Source organism: Prunus persica, chromosome G5 (assembly GCF_000346465.2).
Source record: "Prunus persica cultivar Lovell chromosome G5, Prunus_persica_NCBIv2, whole genome shotgun sequence".
Lineage (NCBI taxonomy): Eukaryota > Viridiplantae > Streptophyta > Magnoliopsida > Rosales > Rosaceae > Prunus > Prunus persica.
The window spans coordinates 2,475,400-2,494,488 of NC_034013.1; the positions used below are offsets into that span (position 1 = coordinate 2,475,400).

Genomic DNA, 19,089 nt, shown 5'->3' on the forward strand with positions numbered 1-19,089 from the left:
ATGGCCATTGGGCGGACTCCGTGGCCTTGTGTTTCTGCCCCTGTATCGGCCATGTACCTAATCGGGTTTTCAGTGTTTGATGAAGTGTCGGAGATACCTAGCTCTCTGTCGAAGCAAGGCAGGGACTTTGTCACCAAGTGTTTGATGAGGGACCCAATGGAAAGGTGGTCAGCTGTTGAGCTTCTCAAGCATGGATTTTTACTTGAGGCACCCAATTATTTGCTCAATCCCACAACTGTGCTAGATCATGGTTTGTGGGATGAGGAGTTTGATTTGGATTTGGAAGACATTTGGGAACCGACCCATCAAAGTGGTTGCTCAAATTCAGCTAGGGGATGGATCTAACTATTGAGTGAAGGCAAAGTGGCGTCGTTTTCTGGAGTGACCAATTGGCCTTGTGATGATGAAGATACTTGGGTCACAATGAGAAGCAACAACATTGAACAACCAGATACGACGCTCCATTGGAATGAATATGAAGCCAATGATATTTATGACGACGAGCCTCAGCCAACAAACACAAATGCAAAAACTACTTGTGGTGGTGGGTTGGGTTTAGACACTAGTGAGGCAGCTAGATTTAGCAGTAGAGAGAGGAAGAAAAGCAAGGCTTGGACGGCCTCCAAATATACTTAATATGTCTTTTGTGGAAATCTAAATTTTGTAAACAAGGAATTAAGGTTGTTTATTGATCAGCTCCTTATAATTCTTCACTGTTTTCCTTCTTTTATTCTTTCACACACACAACCTAGGCATGGCCCATCATACTTTCATATCATAGTGTTGTCTGTTTTGAAAAAGGGTTAGTTTTTTGGACACCCAAGATGTGTCGATGGACACCCACCTGCCAAAAGCTTAACCAAAATTTCCAAAGACAGCAAAAAACTTTGTTTGGTTTGCTTTTGACATGCCCAATAGCCACCTGTAAATGGTTGCGACACTTTGCAACTCTGGGTTTTAGTGTGGATAGTACTACTACAAGCATACCAAATACCACACAGACTACACTCTCTCCACCCATGGACACAAGAAGAATAAGTGATGCAAACAGTGTAGTGAATCTGTGAAACACTTGCATATATAAGATCAAAGAAAATATAAAGATGAGATAAAATGTGAAAACATAATTCCCAAAGTGATGTAAGAACTCAAATGTGAAAAAAATAAAAAAATAAAAAAATCATCTTCCAAACAATTGTCATGAAAAATAGAACTCCCTAACAACTGCCATGAAAAGTAAATAACTAAACAACATCTTGAAAGGTCTGCAATCCCCCTAATTAATCTTGTTGGCTACCTTGTGAGTCTGTGACAATCTCTCATTCTAATTGGCTTCGTAAAATCTTGGTCTCCTCAAGTAACTGATCATACTCAAGAATATCATCTTCTAAATCTTCCTTTAGATTAATAATATTAGCCTTTGTCTCTGTCTCGACTTCATATTCTAGTTGTTTAAGCTTGTTGTCATATGACTGAAACTGGCTCTTCAAGCTTTGGTTTTCCCTAACTAGAACACCTTGCTCAATGAGTGACTCTCCAAATAGTTTCCTTACAACATCAGTATTGGCTTCTGCAACACAAACCTCTCTCTTTCTTCTCAAGTTCAAATTCTAATTGGTCTTGCCTTATTCTCAATGACTGCAATTGCTTCTCTTTTTTTGCAAGAATAACACGGTGGTTGAGGGAAGCCTGTTCGGATATTTTCTGTAAAGCACTAACATAATTATTTTTAGCCAAAAACTCTTGTGTCCTTTCGTAAATTTCATATTGTAGCTGTTGGTTTTCTTGCTCTACAATATCTTTCTCAGTATGCAACTATTTCAATAAGTTACCTAGAGAAGTAATATTGGCTTCCCCAATATCAAGCTCTTCGGTTTTCATCCTAAGTTCATATTCTACTTGGCTGAGGATTGCTTTCCAGAACGGCAATTCGCAAACATAATCAAACTCTATCTTCTTCTCGATTTCAGATTCTAACTGTTTGAATTTGTTGTCATATGACTGCAACTGGCTCTTCAAACTCTGGTTTTCCTCAAGTAACTCTCCATATAGGTTCCTTAGAACATCATTATTGGCTTCTGCAACATTAACCTCTTTCTCTTTGTTCTCAAGTTCAAATTTTAGTTGGTCTAGCCTTGTTCTCAATGACTGCAATTGCTTCTCTTTTTCAGCAAATAAACGATTGTGGTTGAGGAAAGCCTCTTTGGATCTTTTCTGTAACGCACTGACATAGTTATTTCCTGCCAAAACCTCTTGTGTCATTTCGTCAAGTTCATATTGTAGCTATTGAAGTTTGATGTTTGATGATTTTAACTAATTCTACAGACTTTGATTTTCCTGCACTACAATACCTTGCTCAATATGTAACTTATTGAATAAGTTACTTAGAGAAGAACTATCGGCTTATGCAACAACAAGCTCTTTGGTTTTGGTCCTAAGTTCGTATTCTACGTGGTTCAATTTTCTTCTCAAAAACTACAATTGGTTTTCTTTTTTCCCAAGCAAACCATTATCATTCTCTTCGAATCTCTTGCGCAATTTTGCCACCAACCTTACTTGTCTCCGAAATTTTCTGATATCCTGACATACTTCATGCATCACAAAATCAAGAAATATGCATAATCCTGCAAATGGACGAAAATATTTTAACTAACAAATCATAAAGCATTATCAAATACAAACTCAAAAATAAGAAAAAAAATTCAGACATTGCCCTACAACACATTTAACAGTACGATGCAACTTTCATAGGCCCTGCCTGTAGGTATAGTACTGTTGTGGACTATGGAGTGGTGGGTGTTTGATATTTGTTATTATCATCGTTTCTCAACGTTCCAGCCCACAATGAATAACATACCAATTCATTCTACGGAAATAAATGTGTTATCTAGCATAAATACTTAGATCATGCTAGTTTATACTAGGGACTCTAATATTCACACACAAATTGGGGATTTTTAAAAGGAGGGATGTATAATTCAAACTATAAAAAAAATAAAAAAATAAAAGATCAACATTTCAATGAACATGAAACTATCCATTAAAACCAACATATGGCGATTGAGCAAAGAAAAAACACTTTAACAATGAGAACTAAATCAATGAAGTTGTCAAAGAATTGGGAGTAGCTGACGACACGCGAGAAAGGCTTTTGAATCATCCTAACATAGTGCAGAAAGCAGAACAATCTGAGCATGCTCTTAACAATCATGAGCCAAAACAACGGAACATTATTACTCCTCATAGCGGACATGTTCATATTTTCAGTGTTGAGAATATCTCCAGAAAACTAGATTAGTTTCTGATGAATTGAAAGCTACATAGGATTGTGTTTATATATATATATATATATATATATATATATGTATCAGATTAGGCCTTATGGGCAATTTCCTTGATGCATTAGTAACTAAGGGTGAGTTAGGAATCCTATCAAACTAAGGAGATCGAAGACATAATATGAACCTCAAAACCGAACCTACATATATTACTAATGGTTCTTTATAAACTTTCCGTTTTGAGTTTTGGGTTCTTGTTCTTTTTCGGATGGGAAACGCAACCTAAAACCAAAAGAAAGGAAAAGTTCTTCTAGTTTGTACAGCAACTAAAGGAAATTAATCAATCACGGTATTTTGTAATTTGAATGAAATAAAATTGCATGTATCATCTACAGAAATCCTATCTATAAACTGCCCAAATTACGTACATTCAAAAGGGGTTCAAAGTCCAATTCCTTATTAATTACAATTCATATTGCTACCTGGATGTGATAAGCTCTATCCCATTTCCCGATCACTTTCCTTTCATCAACAGGATTTGAAAAAGTTTGTAATAAATAGCTGTTGATTACTATCTTACCCTTAAATTGAAGATTTATTATTTGAATTTACTTAAAATTAATATGACAACATCGACATTTCATAGCCTCGAGTTGACAATGAGAGTTCTGTTATTATTGTCGAATTATTTTAAACCTTTTTAGTAAAATTATAAGGTTTTCTTTACCACGTTATATTTCAATATTAAAGAAGAAAATATAGTTTCTTAATTTGAGTAATATTTCGGTGTGACGAATACACTATTATATGATATTACTACAACATGTGTCTTTATAACCTATATCAATTATTTATCAACTTTATCGCTCACTCAAATTATATAACACATGGGTTACTCAAAATTTCTTATTTATTTCTCTCTCTGTGGTTCTAGTTTGTACGAAGTTTTTTTCGAAATTAAATTGCTTTCTAGATCCATGTAGGGGGAGGTCAGTTGTCTTTGTTTAGTTTTTCTGGGCCGTCTGTTGTTATGTTTTAGGCCCTCATTGTTTCGCACCCTTGTTGAATTAAGTTTCATCGACCCAAAAGAAAAATGAAATAACAAAACAATAGTTTCCCTTTTCTTTTCTCAAGATATTTATGCAGTTTTTTAGCTCTTCCTTTTCTTTTTCTTTTTCTCAAGATACATATACATACTTATATCCAATACTATGGTCACATGCCATTATTTTGGACAATTTATATGGGTAACATTTCTAGATTAATCAAAACAAAAGAAATTGTTTTAGTTTTTAGTTTTTAGTTTTTTTTTTTGGGACAATGCGATATTCTAAACTACTCTAATGTTAGAGGAAGAAGTTTAATTAATTTATTAAATATATTAAATATAAACATGTACTTAGATGTTTAATTAATTTCTTAACAAACCATTCCCAACTCTTCACAGCTAAATACAATATAATATCCTGAGAAAGTAAAAGCTATTACATAGTAACTCATAAACATTAAATCATCCAATAACAGTCAGTCAGATACTTTAATAATAATCATAACAATAATAATAAATAAATAAATAAATAAAATAAATAAATAATAACCCCTAACGATCCCATTACTTCCAATAATGCATAATCTTCGAATATCAAAAATAACACCCAAGAATACCATAAAATACTATACTATTATCTCAAAATCCAACCATAATCAAAATAATTCACATAATAGTCAAGCCTCGTTTATAGGATCGTTCTTGCACATCTCGAAGGATGAAACTACCTCGGAAGACTCTCAGTCAACCGAGTGGTCAAACTTTCCAAATCTGGTCAACCGGGCCCGCGAGGCCCACGACCTCCTTTTTTTATCCGAAGGTTCCTATGGCTTCAATATGGTTTAATAAATATGTCCTGCCAGTTTGGTTCGTATCGAACGATCGGATTGCTTGCGATAGCTCGATCGGACAGTTATCGTTTACCTAAAGTTTGAATTATTGAATCGGAGTATCTGGGACAACGATTCTCGATCCGCAAATTTCTGCACGATCCTAAAGGTGCATAGATCAACATATTTGAAAATGAAGTCGATCCAACGGTCCGAACACATCTAACCCGGATAACGTCTAATATGCGAAATTCGATGGACAACGAATTTCAAATCCGAGATTCCTGTCGTGCTCATGACGGCATGTGGATCATTTTAGGAACCAAAGACTCGCCATAAAGTGGCCCACGCACCGCCAAACCCGCCAAAAGCGCTCAGGTGTCCAAAGCGATTCCCGCGATAGGAAAATCTCCAAACCGCCGGTCAAGGCCTATACCTATATGATCAGAACAATGAATGGAGCAACTTTTGTTCTTGGACCATGGCCAAAAACTTACCGGAACTAGCCGGAATGAAGCCAAAATCGTGAGCCCTGAGTGGGTGTTTTGAATGATCTCTAAAACCTCAAAATCGATCTACAACACATACATAAATGGATAGAGTAGATGAAGTTTTATACATCACTCAATGAAAACGGTGGCCGAAGTTGCCGGAACCGGCGTCGGAAACTTCGAAAATCGCCGACACTTCTAGTCGTTCCAACCACGAATTCTTGGTTTTTGAGCTGGGAAATAGGCTGGGTTAGGTAGAGGCTAGGTTGGGAGAAATCGTCAGCCAAAGTGGCTGGCCTATTATGCTTAAGGAGAGGGAGAGTGTCGCTAGAGAGAAAAAGATAAATAGGACCGGGGGTACTGTAGCACCCGGTTACTGTAACGGCATTGTTGCTACAGTAAGAAATTTGAAAATTTCCATTACGTCCTTTTCGTTTTTAAACATTTCCTCCTTTGTTACAACTTGGAATCAGGGTTGCCACATGTCTACGAACTCGTATCATCGAGTTCTACGCAACGGTACCACCCAAATTCCCAAATTCTTTTCCGAACAAAAAGTCAACTTTAAACCCATCAAAATATCCTCGGGGTAAAATTGTCTTTTACTAAAATATTGTAATAATTAAATATTAATTTAGGAACAGGATATCACATAAAATGTTAAGGTTGTTGATGAGTCAGCCTCGGATGGATACTCAAGTCCACATTCCTATTGAAAACTTCACATTAGTTGAGGAAAATGAGTCCAACCAAGAGGATGACACCAAGCAATTGGTCGAGGTTGAAGATCGAAATACGACATAACCTAAGGTGACCATCCTAAGAGACAATGGCCTATAATTTAGTAAAAGAGAAGGTCAGAGCATGACCCAACTTGATGCAATCATGATAGACAAGGTTGTAGAAGTAAAGCGTGACATAGTGATACTATAGTTTAAGCAAGGTTCTAAGATAATGTAATCTCTCTAGTGCCCACAAGCAGCTTTTGCACGATCTGTCAGACAGTAAGGGATTAGATCGTCACCAAGATTGGATGTGAGCGGCTTTTCACATCAATAAAATGCAATTTTTAACTTTTTCATAAACATTTTAAACTCTTTCATAAACATTTTAAATGATTTGTTGCTCCAAATAATTTTCAATTTGATGTGCACCGAAGTGAATATGTTCCAAAACTTACGTGTAATGATTGTTTTGCCTCCACTAGCAATTTGTAAAACTTGTTTGCTATTACATTTTGTTATTCCATACAATATTCTTCTATTAAAATAACAATTTAGAATCAGCCAAATGACTTAACATACCATCTTTCACACAATTATTAAAATTTGATGTCATATATGTACGTACTAGTCTTCGATTGCCTAAATAATTATGAGTTATTGGCTTGCAAAATCATCTATGGAACATTTTTACCTTTCTTTTTCTATCATTTTCTTGTGTTGTTTATATTGAAAAGCTTATGTATTGGACATTGTCATGTATATGCATACTTGTTATAAATAAATTACGCAGTCATTCTTATATGCATCCATCTTATTACAATATGAAGATCTTGAACAATTTGCTTTGCACCATAACGATATGATCTATTATGAAAAATTAGTGAGGACCTTTAGGCATAACCTTGTGCTCTTACGTAGACAACCAAATAAAATACTTTGTATTCTCATCATTCGGAAGGTCAAACCCTAGTTTAATTCCTCTCTCTTTAAAAAGCTTACCTGAAAAACTCCATTGAAATGACTTTGTTAGAGAAATTGATGGGTTTAGTCTCATATGTTTGGGCCTCAAATGTTAGTTGGTACTGTTCACAACTTGAAAAGCTTCTAGTTTTTGTTGGGAGATATCTATCTTTATTTTCTGTGTAAGCTTTCACTTGAAGTTAATACAAATTGTATGCTTCATAAGAGGGGAATTGAAAATGGATTAAAAATACTTTGGCTTTTCGGTGTGAAGCGATCGTAATTTCTATCAATTGTAATACTACAAAGTAATGTTTGTACATGTAAATTAGTTTATGAAATAAAAAAAACAGGGGCTCTCATTTGAGCTTTCAATCATAGTAATAAGATGAGTTTTAGGTGGTGACTAGATAATGGACATGAAATTCCTAGGTTGGTCTCAAGCCTATTATGAGTCACCACACATGTTTACTTATCAGAAATATGTCTTCAATTAGAAATATGTCTCAAGCCTATTTGAAAAATGAGGAATTAGATTGATTAGGGCAGTAGTTGATCCTATTCCCATTCCTTTTTTCCTTATTATTAATTTCTTCAATTCATGACTTCTCCCATTAATAATAAGTAAACATGCCTAAATGTTCGGAGATAGTGAATCCATTGAGGATTTGCATCTCTAAAAATAGTGGTAGAGCCACAAATTTAGAGCCTCCACAATGGATGCTCTAAGTAAGGGTGGGCATCGAGACAGCAAAATCAGAAACCAAGTAGAATCGGATGGGAAAAAAAGGTCAAAAATCAAGTTGACTAAAAAGTCAACAAACCACAACCAAATCGAATCGGATTGGTTTAAACCAATCTCAGTCTTAGTTTCACACCTCATAACATCGGACCGGGCCGATTACTGTATTTAATATATATTATATTACATTATATATAATATATAATATGTATTAATATATATTATTTTATATATTATATAGGTCAGCTCTATTGTGTTACAATAGAAAGAATTGGCCGCATGTGATTAACATGAACACACAGCCTCAGCCTTTGATTAACATGACTTAGGTTTTTTTTTTCCTTCTCTCTCTTCTTTTCTCTTCACCCTCTTCGTACAAACACATAGCCTCAGTCTTCGCTCGCCACTATTTCTTTACAGATGACGATAACGAAACGACTCACGTCTTCTTCTCGGGTAAGTCAGTGTTCTTCCTCTCTTTCTCCTTTCTTGAACTGAAATCTCTCTCTCTCTATAATCGTGATTTCATCTTTGTACAGTCACTGACTCGCCTTATCAGTCTCAGTTGCCGACATCATTGATTCCTCTCCTTTGAAACTCTTGTCTTCGTCTCCTATCTTCGCTGGTTTCTTTGTAAGCATCCTGTTTATTGTTATAAATTGAAGTTAGGATTTTGTTTGTTGTTAAATTAGGCTTAAATTAGGTTCTGATTGTTGGTTAAATTAGGTTCTAATTTTTTGTTTTGTTTAGTTTTTGGATTGTTGGTTTGGTTATGATTTTTGGATTGTTAAATTAGGTTCTGATTTTTGTTCAATTGCTTATTAGGTATCTTTTTTGGTTCTACTTGCATACTGATTAACTAGGATATGTTGTTGCTATATTGGTTTTGTTTTGTTATTAGGCTATGATTTTTGTATAGATAATTAGTTTATGATTTTTGAATATTAAAGGATGGATGGATCAATTTGAACAAATGCCTAGTAGTAGTAATGAAGTACATTCTTTTTTCGCATCCGCATCATCACATCACCTACTCTACCAATAACCCAACCTCAAGCCTAAACACCTCCTCAATTGAGTTGTCTTCCACCATACCTCCTTTCGAGACTAGAAAATTATCAAGAGAACAATTGGAGGTATGGAATCACTTTGAAAAATATGATGATGTGGTTAATACTGTGAAGAAGGATGGGAGCAAATCTTCGACATGTAAAAAGAGAGATAGGTGCAAGTATTGCTCTACTACTTATATCGTAGACCCTAATATGAATGGGACGTCAGGTTTGAAGAAACATATTGAGTCTATATGTAAGAAATACCCTAGGAGGGTTGAAAATGATAAAAGGCAAAAGACCTTGTCTTTTGACCAAATACTTGGTGGTCTTTCAACAATCAGGCATACTAAAGAAGATTGGTTAAGGTCTTGTGTAGAAATGGTAGTGATGGATGAGTTGCATTTTAGCATGGTTAAAGGTAAAAGGTTTAGATAATTTTGTGACTCATTGAACCCTCATTTCCAAGTGCCATATCGCAGGACACTTGTAAGACATTTTATAGTTATGTATGATGAGATGAAACAACGGTTGAAAGGAGAATTAGCATTATATAGAGTGTGCCTCACAATGGATGCTTGAACAAGTGTTTAAAACATAAATTACATAGTGATTACGAGACACTTTATAGATGGTGAATAGAATTTGTACAAAAGAGTTTTGAACTTTTGTATCATTGCTAACCACAAGGGGAACTCAATTGGTAAACTCCTTGAGAGTTGTTTGTTTCATTGGGACTTGAAGAAGATACTCACAATCATGGCCAATAATGCTTCTTCAAACACGAAGACAATAGATTAGTTGAAGTCAAAGATTGGTCATTGAAAAAATGGTAGTCTTGTGTTGTAAGGCAAGTACATGCATGTGAGGTGTTGTGCTCATATTATTAATAAGAAATGTGGTTAGGTATGTAAGATCCTCTCCGCAAAGGTTAGAGGAGTTTAAAACCTTGTTTTGAAGGAGCGAATTGAATGCAAAGGGCTTGTGGTGTTGGATGTTCCAATTAGGTGAAATTCAACATATATGATGTTAGATGCTGCTTTGAGGTTTGAAAAAGCCTTTGTGAGAATGGGAGAAGATGATGATGCCCCATTTGCGTCTTGGTATGGTGAAGATGAACCGGTTAGGGAAGATGAGGGGGTCATTGCATCTCATAAGCCTAAAAAGAAGATAGGGCCACCCGCTAAGGAATCTTAAAGAAAAAAAAATAAACAACTCTGAAAGGTTTGATTAAAAAAAATGAACTCGTTTTACCTTGTGAGAGTTTTCACTGCTTGAAGAGACAAAAAATGTACTTCTCTCTCCTTGTAAGAGTCTTCTTGCTAACAAATTGCCTTATTGAAGTCTTCTTGCTAACTTTCCAAAGATTTTATACTGAAAAAAACAGCAATAAATATCAAAGCAGTCATACATATAATTACTGGGATTTCGAAAAGAGAGAGTGCCATTTTAGTATAGATAATTGCATTTCTTTTCTGCCTACTAATGTCACATTTCTAATAGTTGTTCTACACTCTTATACATGTTTTCCGACAACTACAAGGAAAAACAATAGCTCAAAGCAAGCAGAAGCATGTCAAATTCACATACCCAAGGAACGTCGAATATTGAGTATACAATTTCCAAAACCAACAAATACAGAAGAGTAGTAATGATCATTCGTGCTTTTGTTCTCGCAAACGGATTAGACTAAAGCCATTTCTGAAAACACATTCCAATTATCAACATGTAAATTCATAAATTCATCAAAACTAAAGCCATTTTTCCAACCAAACAATAAATGATTAAAAAAGCAGTTATATTTCAGTTAGAGATTAAGAACACCAATGGTTTCTGGTATTAATTCTAACAAACCACTTAAAATTTAATGGTCTTCAATCATATAAACCTAACTTAGCAAACAATTTGATTTTTACACATGTGCCTGCCTGTGAACTTGAGTCATGAGCCAAGAGAAGAAGAATTTAGTGGCTTACTGAAGAGCATCAGTTGCAACCTCAGAAACAACCCTTTGTGTGGCAACAACTAGCAGCCCAATTCTGTGAATAGAGTAAAAAAAATCAATGAATTTGAATGACAGTAGATCAGGGGGAAAATGAGAAGAAAAAAAAGGAAGAAAAAAAGAAAATTTGATATGCTTGTTCTAACTATGTATAAACCATCTTCCAATCCCACAATTTAACATCCATCTACATATATAGTACCCTATTGGATGAAGTTCATAAGGCAGGTCCGTATTCATAATCATGTTTGTCTAAGAGCAATTACTTCAAAGGCCTCAACTAGAACTAACGGGATTGAAGGCAAGAAAGCAAAAAAGTAACTAACAGACATGTCGTTTAATTTTGGGAAATATATTAAATAATTTCGATATGACACCTTATCAAGCACATGGGCAAAAGGATGATAACTGGAGCTCTAATACACAACAAATTAAACATAAAATAAAAGCTTCCCAACACAAGTACACAGCAACAAAAGGATTTACAAACACATATCCAGGAGACATCCCAAATTACTTCGAATTATGCTCTTACCTTTGTCATATTTTTAAAGATCTTTTATGATATGACATTGAAGATGAATGCTTTTTCGCATCCTACTTCCCACACCACCTTCATAATTTGACTGCAATGGAGCGTGAAATTGGTGATTTGTTCTTTGGAGAGCAATTACTAAAGTCAAACTCACACCTCCATAGTTTTGAAAGATATGACATGTAGCATGACAATGAAATTTGAGAAGTATTGGGGTGACCTTGATAAAGTGAACTAACTTTTTATGGTAGCGCTTGTTCTTGATCCTCGGTACAAGTTGGGAACTTGGAGTTTGTATTAAAGAAGAGGTTTGAAAACCTGCAAGATGCTACTAAGAAGAAGAATGAAGTGAAAGAGCTTTTAATGAAGCTTTATAAGAAGTATGTTATCCCACCACCTCCTACTCAATGTACTAGTGCTAATGGTGATACTAGTTCTACTATTAGTACTATTATGATAAGTTCTAGCTAAAAAGGAGAAGGAAATAACCTTTAGAAAATGGAGAAAAGTTAGATAAAAGAATCTTAAGCAAGTAACACCGTGATATCAATAGTGGCTACGGAATCATGATGCTTTAGCATGGGTGGTCAGGTGGTTAATTCATTGGGTGCTTCTTTAACTTTTGAGATTATGGAGGCCTTAATTTGTTCTCAAAATTGGTTAAGGTCCGATGACATCTCCGCTATACAATATAAACTAACTATTCAAGAGATGAAGTTTTATGAATCTATTAAATTAGGTATTTGTTTTTATTTTTATGTGATTTAATGATGTATACTATATATATAGTTTGCATGTTTGCCTAATGTTTTAATGGGTTTATGTTTCTATTTGTAGATTTTACGAGTTTACCTACACCTACCAACTCAAGTCCCGCTATTTTCTAGTGATCACTTAATATGTGAAGCTTCCATTGGTGGTGTAATGTTTTAATTTTTGGCTTATGTTTCGAACTTATAATTTGGTTTGTAATTTAATTATCAATTTTTACGTTGGGTTGTAATTCTTAAGATTGTATATTGTGATTGTACGTTTGGATTGGATGACCATATTTTGTTTTGAAAGTTAAAATGCATATGCATGTATCATATACATTATTTGCTTTGTTGGATTGTATTGAATGTGAAACATATGATTCAATTAAAGTTTAGGCCCAATTGAAATGTGAAATTAGAATGAAATAGATTGCATGGCATGTTGAAATTATTAAAGTTTAGGCCCAATTGTTATACAAATGTGAAACATGGTCTTGATACTAAAGTCCAACACAAACAAAGGGACAAAAAAAGAAAAAGAAAACCGATCCAAATCAGAAAACTGAAAAATCGCACTTGGAAGAGCCAGTTCAGCTTAATTCGATTTTCCTAAAAATTAGACCGAATCAGACCAATTGAATAACACCAATTCTAATTCTGATATAAAATTCAAACTGAATTGAATCAAACCCCGCTCAAGTCTTGCTTTGAGAGCACTTCCACTCATTTGGCATGACAAATGGCAAGAGGAGGCAATGGCAAATACTATTCATGTGAATAGTGTAGCCCTTGCAAAAAGTAAGGTGTATTTCCACCATTGCCATGGCAAATGGCAAATACTATTCACTTTTCGTTTTTTTTTAAAATAAATTTTTTTTTTACCTAAACAATTAAGTTGGATAAGATTTTGGGTTCCTACGTGTCAATATTTATTATAAAATTCATATTTCATAATTTGAATGAATTTTTCGGATAAGATTTTTGGTTGCCATGTGTCGATATTTATTTTTTAAAAAAAAACAAATCTCAAATTTCAAATAAGATTTTAGGATAAGATTCTCGGGTGCCACGTGTCGATATTTATTATAAAATGCAAATCTAATATTTCAGATAAGATTTTAACCCTCTAAATCGCACCACATGTCATCTCTATTTTCTAAATTCTTCTATAAAAACAGAGGCTCAACTCATACCTCTCACACCAGATCTTCTTTATCCTTTTATTTATTAGATTTTAGATTTCATACTCCACTCTCAATGTCAGACATGAGGAGATGCTTGCAGAGGTAGAAGTGAGAAATTAAAGAAAGAAGGCATTGACGAGTTGAAGAAAAAAGGCTATAACAAGAAGAAGATGAACAAGTTGCCATGGTAGTGGGTTTGCTCGATCTACCAAGCCATGGCAGCCTCCGTGGTTCACAAGTCGGCCGTGGCCTGAACGTGGACAAACATAGGCGTTCTCGGGGTAAGAATCTTTTGGAAGATTACTTTATCCCAAATTATGTGTACTCTAATGTTGATTTTCGAGGGCGATATAGAATGCAACCCCATTTGTTTAATGAAATCATGCATGATGTATACAATTACGATGCAGACTTCGTTCAGAAGTGTGCTGCTGCTGGGATTTTGGGGCGTCTTCTAGAGCAAAAGCTTATAGCTGTTATACGAATGCTGGCGTATGGTTCATATGCTGATCAGGTGGATAAGATTGCTAGGATGGGGAAGTCCACTACTCTAGAGAGCTTGGTCAGATTCTGTGATGCAATTGAAACTCTCTACACCAGGGACTACCTCCGTAAACCTACACCTGGGGACCTCCAAAGGTTTCTATAGAAAGCAGAAGCTCAGGTTTTCTAGGCATAATTGGAAGCATCGATTCTATGCACTGGCAATGGAAGAATTGCACAATTGCCTGGCAAGGAGATTATGAAAATAGGAAAGGGCAAAAAAGTATCATCTTTGAAGCCATTGCTGGATTTGATACATGGGTTCGACATGCCTTCTTCGGAGTTCCTAGAACTCAAATCGACTTGAATCTGCTGGGTCAATCCTCGGTATTCAATGATGTCTTGAGAGGTGAAGCCCCGAATATCACCTATGAAATCAACAGTACCGTCTACTGGTGGGTATTATCTTGCAGACAACATCTACCAGAGGTGGACCACATTTGTCAAATCAATTCCGCATCCTCAATCTGAGGAGGAAAAATTATTTTTTGCCTATCAAGAGGGTTACAAGAAAGATGTTGAAAGGTGTTTTGGTATTCTCCAAGCTCGGTGAGCGATTATTAGGGGTGCTGCGTGTATGTTTGATGATGAGTTGTTGAGGAGCATTATGATGACTTGCATCATCCTCCATAACAAGATTGTGAAGGATAAGTATGATTATGATGCTCTAGACGTGTTCAAATCGGATCCCATGAGCACAACCTTTACAAGAATTTATGAAAGGCCCATGGGCTCAAATGGACAACCACTGGAGTATGAATTGTTGGTTAGGGACGGTCGTTTCATGAACCGTATGATTGATTGATATATGAAGATGCAATCGTCTTATATTCATAAACGACGTCAAGTTGACTTGATGGAGCATTTATGGGCGGGGAGAGGCAATGATGGTGAATGAAGTGAAGTGAAAATGCTTTGTGTTGATGTTTTATGTTTTATTATGCTTTGGTTGTGGTTGTTTTTATTTTTTATAATTATGTTTTGTTTGATGTATGCAATGTGTTGAATAAAAAGGTATATGATTGAATGATTTCTTTATTCACTCAAATAAAAGCAATACAACTAATTAAGAATTACTACTACTTAAATAAAAGACAAGAATTACAACCACTTTAATACAAAATATTACAATACAATTAAATAAAGGACAAGCAAACTAACTTAATGGTTTTGATCATTTAACCAATCAGTGTTGCTAGGTCCATCGTCATAGAAAAGTCTTCTTCTCAGAGCTTCGCCAGCGCAAGACCCAACCCGGGGGAAAGGCCCCCTAGGCGAGCCCAACGCAGCTCCAGCGCGAGGAAAACAGCCCGGGCAGCTGCTGGGTCCCACGAGCCCGGGCAGGCCCAAGGGCGAAATCAGACTGGGCTCGAGCCCGAGTTTGGTGACGTCACCACACGCTGGCTCCAACGGGAAGATGCCACGTGTCGCCACCGGGTGTCTCCGATTGGTTTTTTTCCAGAAATCCTACGGTTCTCATTTTTTTGGCTAAATTTTTTTTAAAAAAATCCTAAAAAATCCGAAAAAATTCTGAAATTTTTTAAAAAAAATACCAAAAAAGTATGTATTTTTTTCCTATAAATACCTAACCATTTTATCTACTTTCAACACCAAATCTTCATACAATTTCTTCTCCATACAATATTTTCTACTCTCCACTCACATTATTCATTTTCCACACAATTCTCCATACAAACTTATCTCCTTCCAATATTTTTTACTCTCTACTCATATTTTCCACTTTCCACACCAATTCCATACAAACTCTTCTCCTTCCAATATTTTTTTACTATCCACTCACATTTTTGTACTACTTTCCATTTGTAGAAAATAAACAAATGGCATCTTCTGTCGAAATCGGAGGCTCGTGATCAACCCAGGAAGATATTACGTTGTGCGAGTCTTGGGTGAACGTTAGTCATGACCCTATCACGGGCAATGAGATGAAGTTCCATCATATGTGGAGCAAAATTCATGGAGAATTTTGTCAAAGATCGGGTTCCATTCGGACCGAAATGGCTTTGTCTAGTAGATGAAAACTTCTAAACAAAGAGTTAGAGAAATGGAGAAATGCCTTGACAAAAGCAAGGGAGAACATTCGGAGCGGTCAAAATCTTTCCGATGAGGTAAAATATTTTTAATTGCCATTTTAATCAATTTAATGTAACTTTTTTTTATTGCATATTCTATTTCTTTTTGTTGCACAATGTTTATTTTATTTTTGCATTTCCTAGTTGGCTTTATTTATTTACATAATCGATTTTATTCTTGCATTTCAAAATAGTTTATAATTTCATGCATAATCTTTATTTTTGTTTTTGCATTTTCAATTTGTCTATATTTATTTACATAATCAAATTTATTCTTGCATTTCAAAATAGTTTATAATTTCTTGCATTGTATATATTTTTAATGCACTTCCAATTATTTATTTTGAATAGATCATATAAGCACAAATGTGGTTCGGTGCCACGGGGCAAGGGAAAAAAAGTTTTGTGCATTTCCAATGTTGGGAAATTGTCAAGGATTGTTCCAGATTCAAAATTATTCCTACCGCACCCCCGGTTGTGTTGCATGAGACGCCGCTCCACGAATCGCTATCAACCGATTCGCCATTGGACTCCCCAATGAAAACGGAGTCACCACTCCCACGTCCGCAGAGACCTATTGGGAGAAAGGCGGCAAAGGCCAAGAGAGGGGCCACTTCGAACATTGATTGTGTTCAAATATTCGAGCAAATAGCTAAGAACAACTCTCTAAGATATGAGAGAGACTTGAAGAGAGATGAAGCGGACAAGACACGATTGGAAGCCTTTGCAATTGAAAAGCAACATGCAAAAGAAAAAGACGACGATGAGAGAGAGATGAAAATCATGGCCATGGATACGAGCCATATGTCTCCTGAAACAAAGGCCTATTGGAAGCATAAACGAAGGGATGTGATGAGAAGAAAACTTTTCCACGACGACGGACCTAGCAATACGGATTGGCTAAATGATGAAAACCATTAGATTGTATTGTTGTATTTTTTTATAATTGTTGTATTTTTTTTAAATTGTTGTATTATCCTTTAATTTGTTGTATTGTTTCTTTTTTATTCAATCAAAAAAGCATTCTATAATTGGACTATTTATTAAAAACATTTGAGTATTCCTCACAAAGATTAATTAAAAACAAACCTTCATTTATTGCAAACAACACACAAAACAAACCATACATAAAAGCATAATAATAAAAAAGACCTCGCAATAATTCCACAAAACACCACACACAAAAACAAAGCATAATTCCAAACAAAGCACGAATCTAGCCTTCATCCATTGTGATTGCCTTTCATCTGCCACAAGTGCTCGATCAAGTCAACTTGACGTCTTTCGTGAACATATGAAGATTGCATTTCTTGATAACGATCAATCATGGGGTTGTTGAATCGACCATCCCGAAGTAACGGTTCGGGCTCCATTGGTAGTCCATTTGGTCCCATTAGCCTTTCATATATTCTTGTCAACGCCGTGTTCATAGGATCGGGTTCAAACACCTCTGGAGCATCGTAGTCATGCTCATCCTCCACAATCATGTTGTGGAGGATGATGCAAGTCATCATAATACTCCACAGCACCTCCTCATCTAGCATCCGAGCAGCACCCCTAATAATTGCCCAACGAGCTTGCAAGATACTGAAACACCTTTCCACGTCTTTCCTGTAGCCTTTTTGAAAGGCAGCAAAGCTTCTTTCCTTCTTGGATCGGGGATTCGGAATTGTTTTCACAAACGTGGTCCACCTAGGATAAATTCCGTCGGCAAGGTAGTACGCACCAGAGTATACGGTATTATTGATTTGGTATGTGACCTGGGGGGAATGACCTCGCAATACCTCGTCGAACACCGGGGATTGACCAAGGACATTGAGGTCATTCTGAGATCCGGCAACCCCGAAAAAGGCATGCCAAACCCAAGTGTCGAATAAAGCTACGGCCTCCAAAATGATACTTTTTTGGCCCTTTCGATTCCCATACTCTCCTTGCCACGCAGTAGGACAATTCTTCCACTACCAATGCATGCAATCGATGCTTCCGATCATTCCTGGGAAACCTCGAGCCTCGCCTTTTTGTAGAAGCCTTTGCAGGTCCCTCGGAGTGGGTTTGCGAAGGTACTCCCTCGTATACAAATTTTCCACTGCATCACAGAATCTCACCAAGCACTCTAGGATAGTAGATTTTCCCATCCTTGCAATCTCATCCACCTGCTCTACAGATGCCCCATAAGCAAGCATCCGCAAAGCAGCTGTAAGTTTTTGCTTCGGGATAAGACCCAAAACTCCAACAGCATCATGCTTTTGAATGAAGTATGTGTCGTAATTACAAATATCATGCATGATTTTTTGGAACAAATGTGGCTGCATTCTATATCTCTCTCGAAACTTAGAAACTGGATATAACGAATTTGAGATAAAGTAATCCTCCAAGAGATTCTTACCCCGAGACTCTCTGCGTCTGTCCACATTCAGGGCACGACGACGATGATGTTGGCTTGATTGATTCATCATACACACCGCCGCTGCTACAAGCATTTCTTCCTCTTCTTCATCGGCGTCCCGATCTTCTTCCTCACGTCTACGCCGGATTTCTTCCCATTCTTCCTGTTGCCTCTCCAACACCCTCCTGAAGTTTGACATTGAGAGTATAATATGTTTTGTAAAATCTGAGAAATGAAGGAATATATAAGAGATGGTGTGAGAGGGGTGGTGTTGATGGTGTAGTATTATAGAGGGATTCAGAAGATAGAGATGACACGTGGCACAATTTTAGAGGGTGAAAATCTTATATGAAATCTGAGATCACTATTTGTAAAAAAATATCTGAAAATCTTATCAGACATGGGACACGTGGCACAATTTTAGAGGGTGAAAATCTTATCTGAAATATGAGATTATAATTTTTTTTA

At 36.1% G+C, this 19,089-nt stretch overlaps 2 protein-coding genes across 2 annotated transcripts; both read left to right on the top strand.

Annotated features, from left to right (window-relative positions):
- On the top strand, positions 1-636 carry LOC18776320. The gene is made up of 2 exons (XM_020563945.1): positions 1-250; positions 359-636. The coding sequence occupies exons 1-2, from the start codon at positions 1-3 to the stop codon at positions 634-636; spliced, it is 528 nt and encodes a 175-aa protein (XP_020419534.1).
- Positions 13,787-14,251, top strand: LOC109949181. The gene has a single exon (XM_020563946.1). It carries the CDS (start codon positions 13,787-13,789, stop codon positions 14,249-14,251), a length of 465 nt encoding a protein of 154 aa, XP_020419535.1.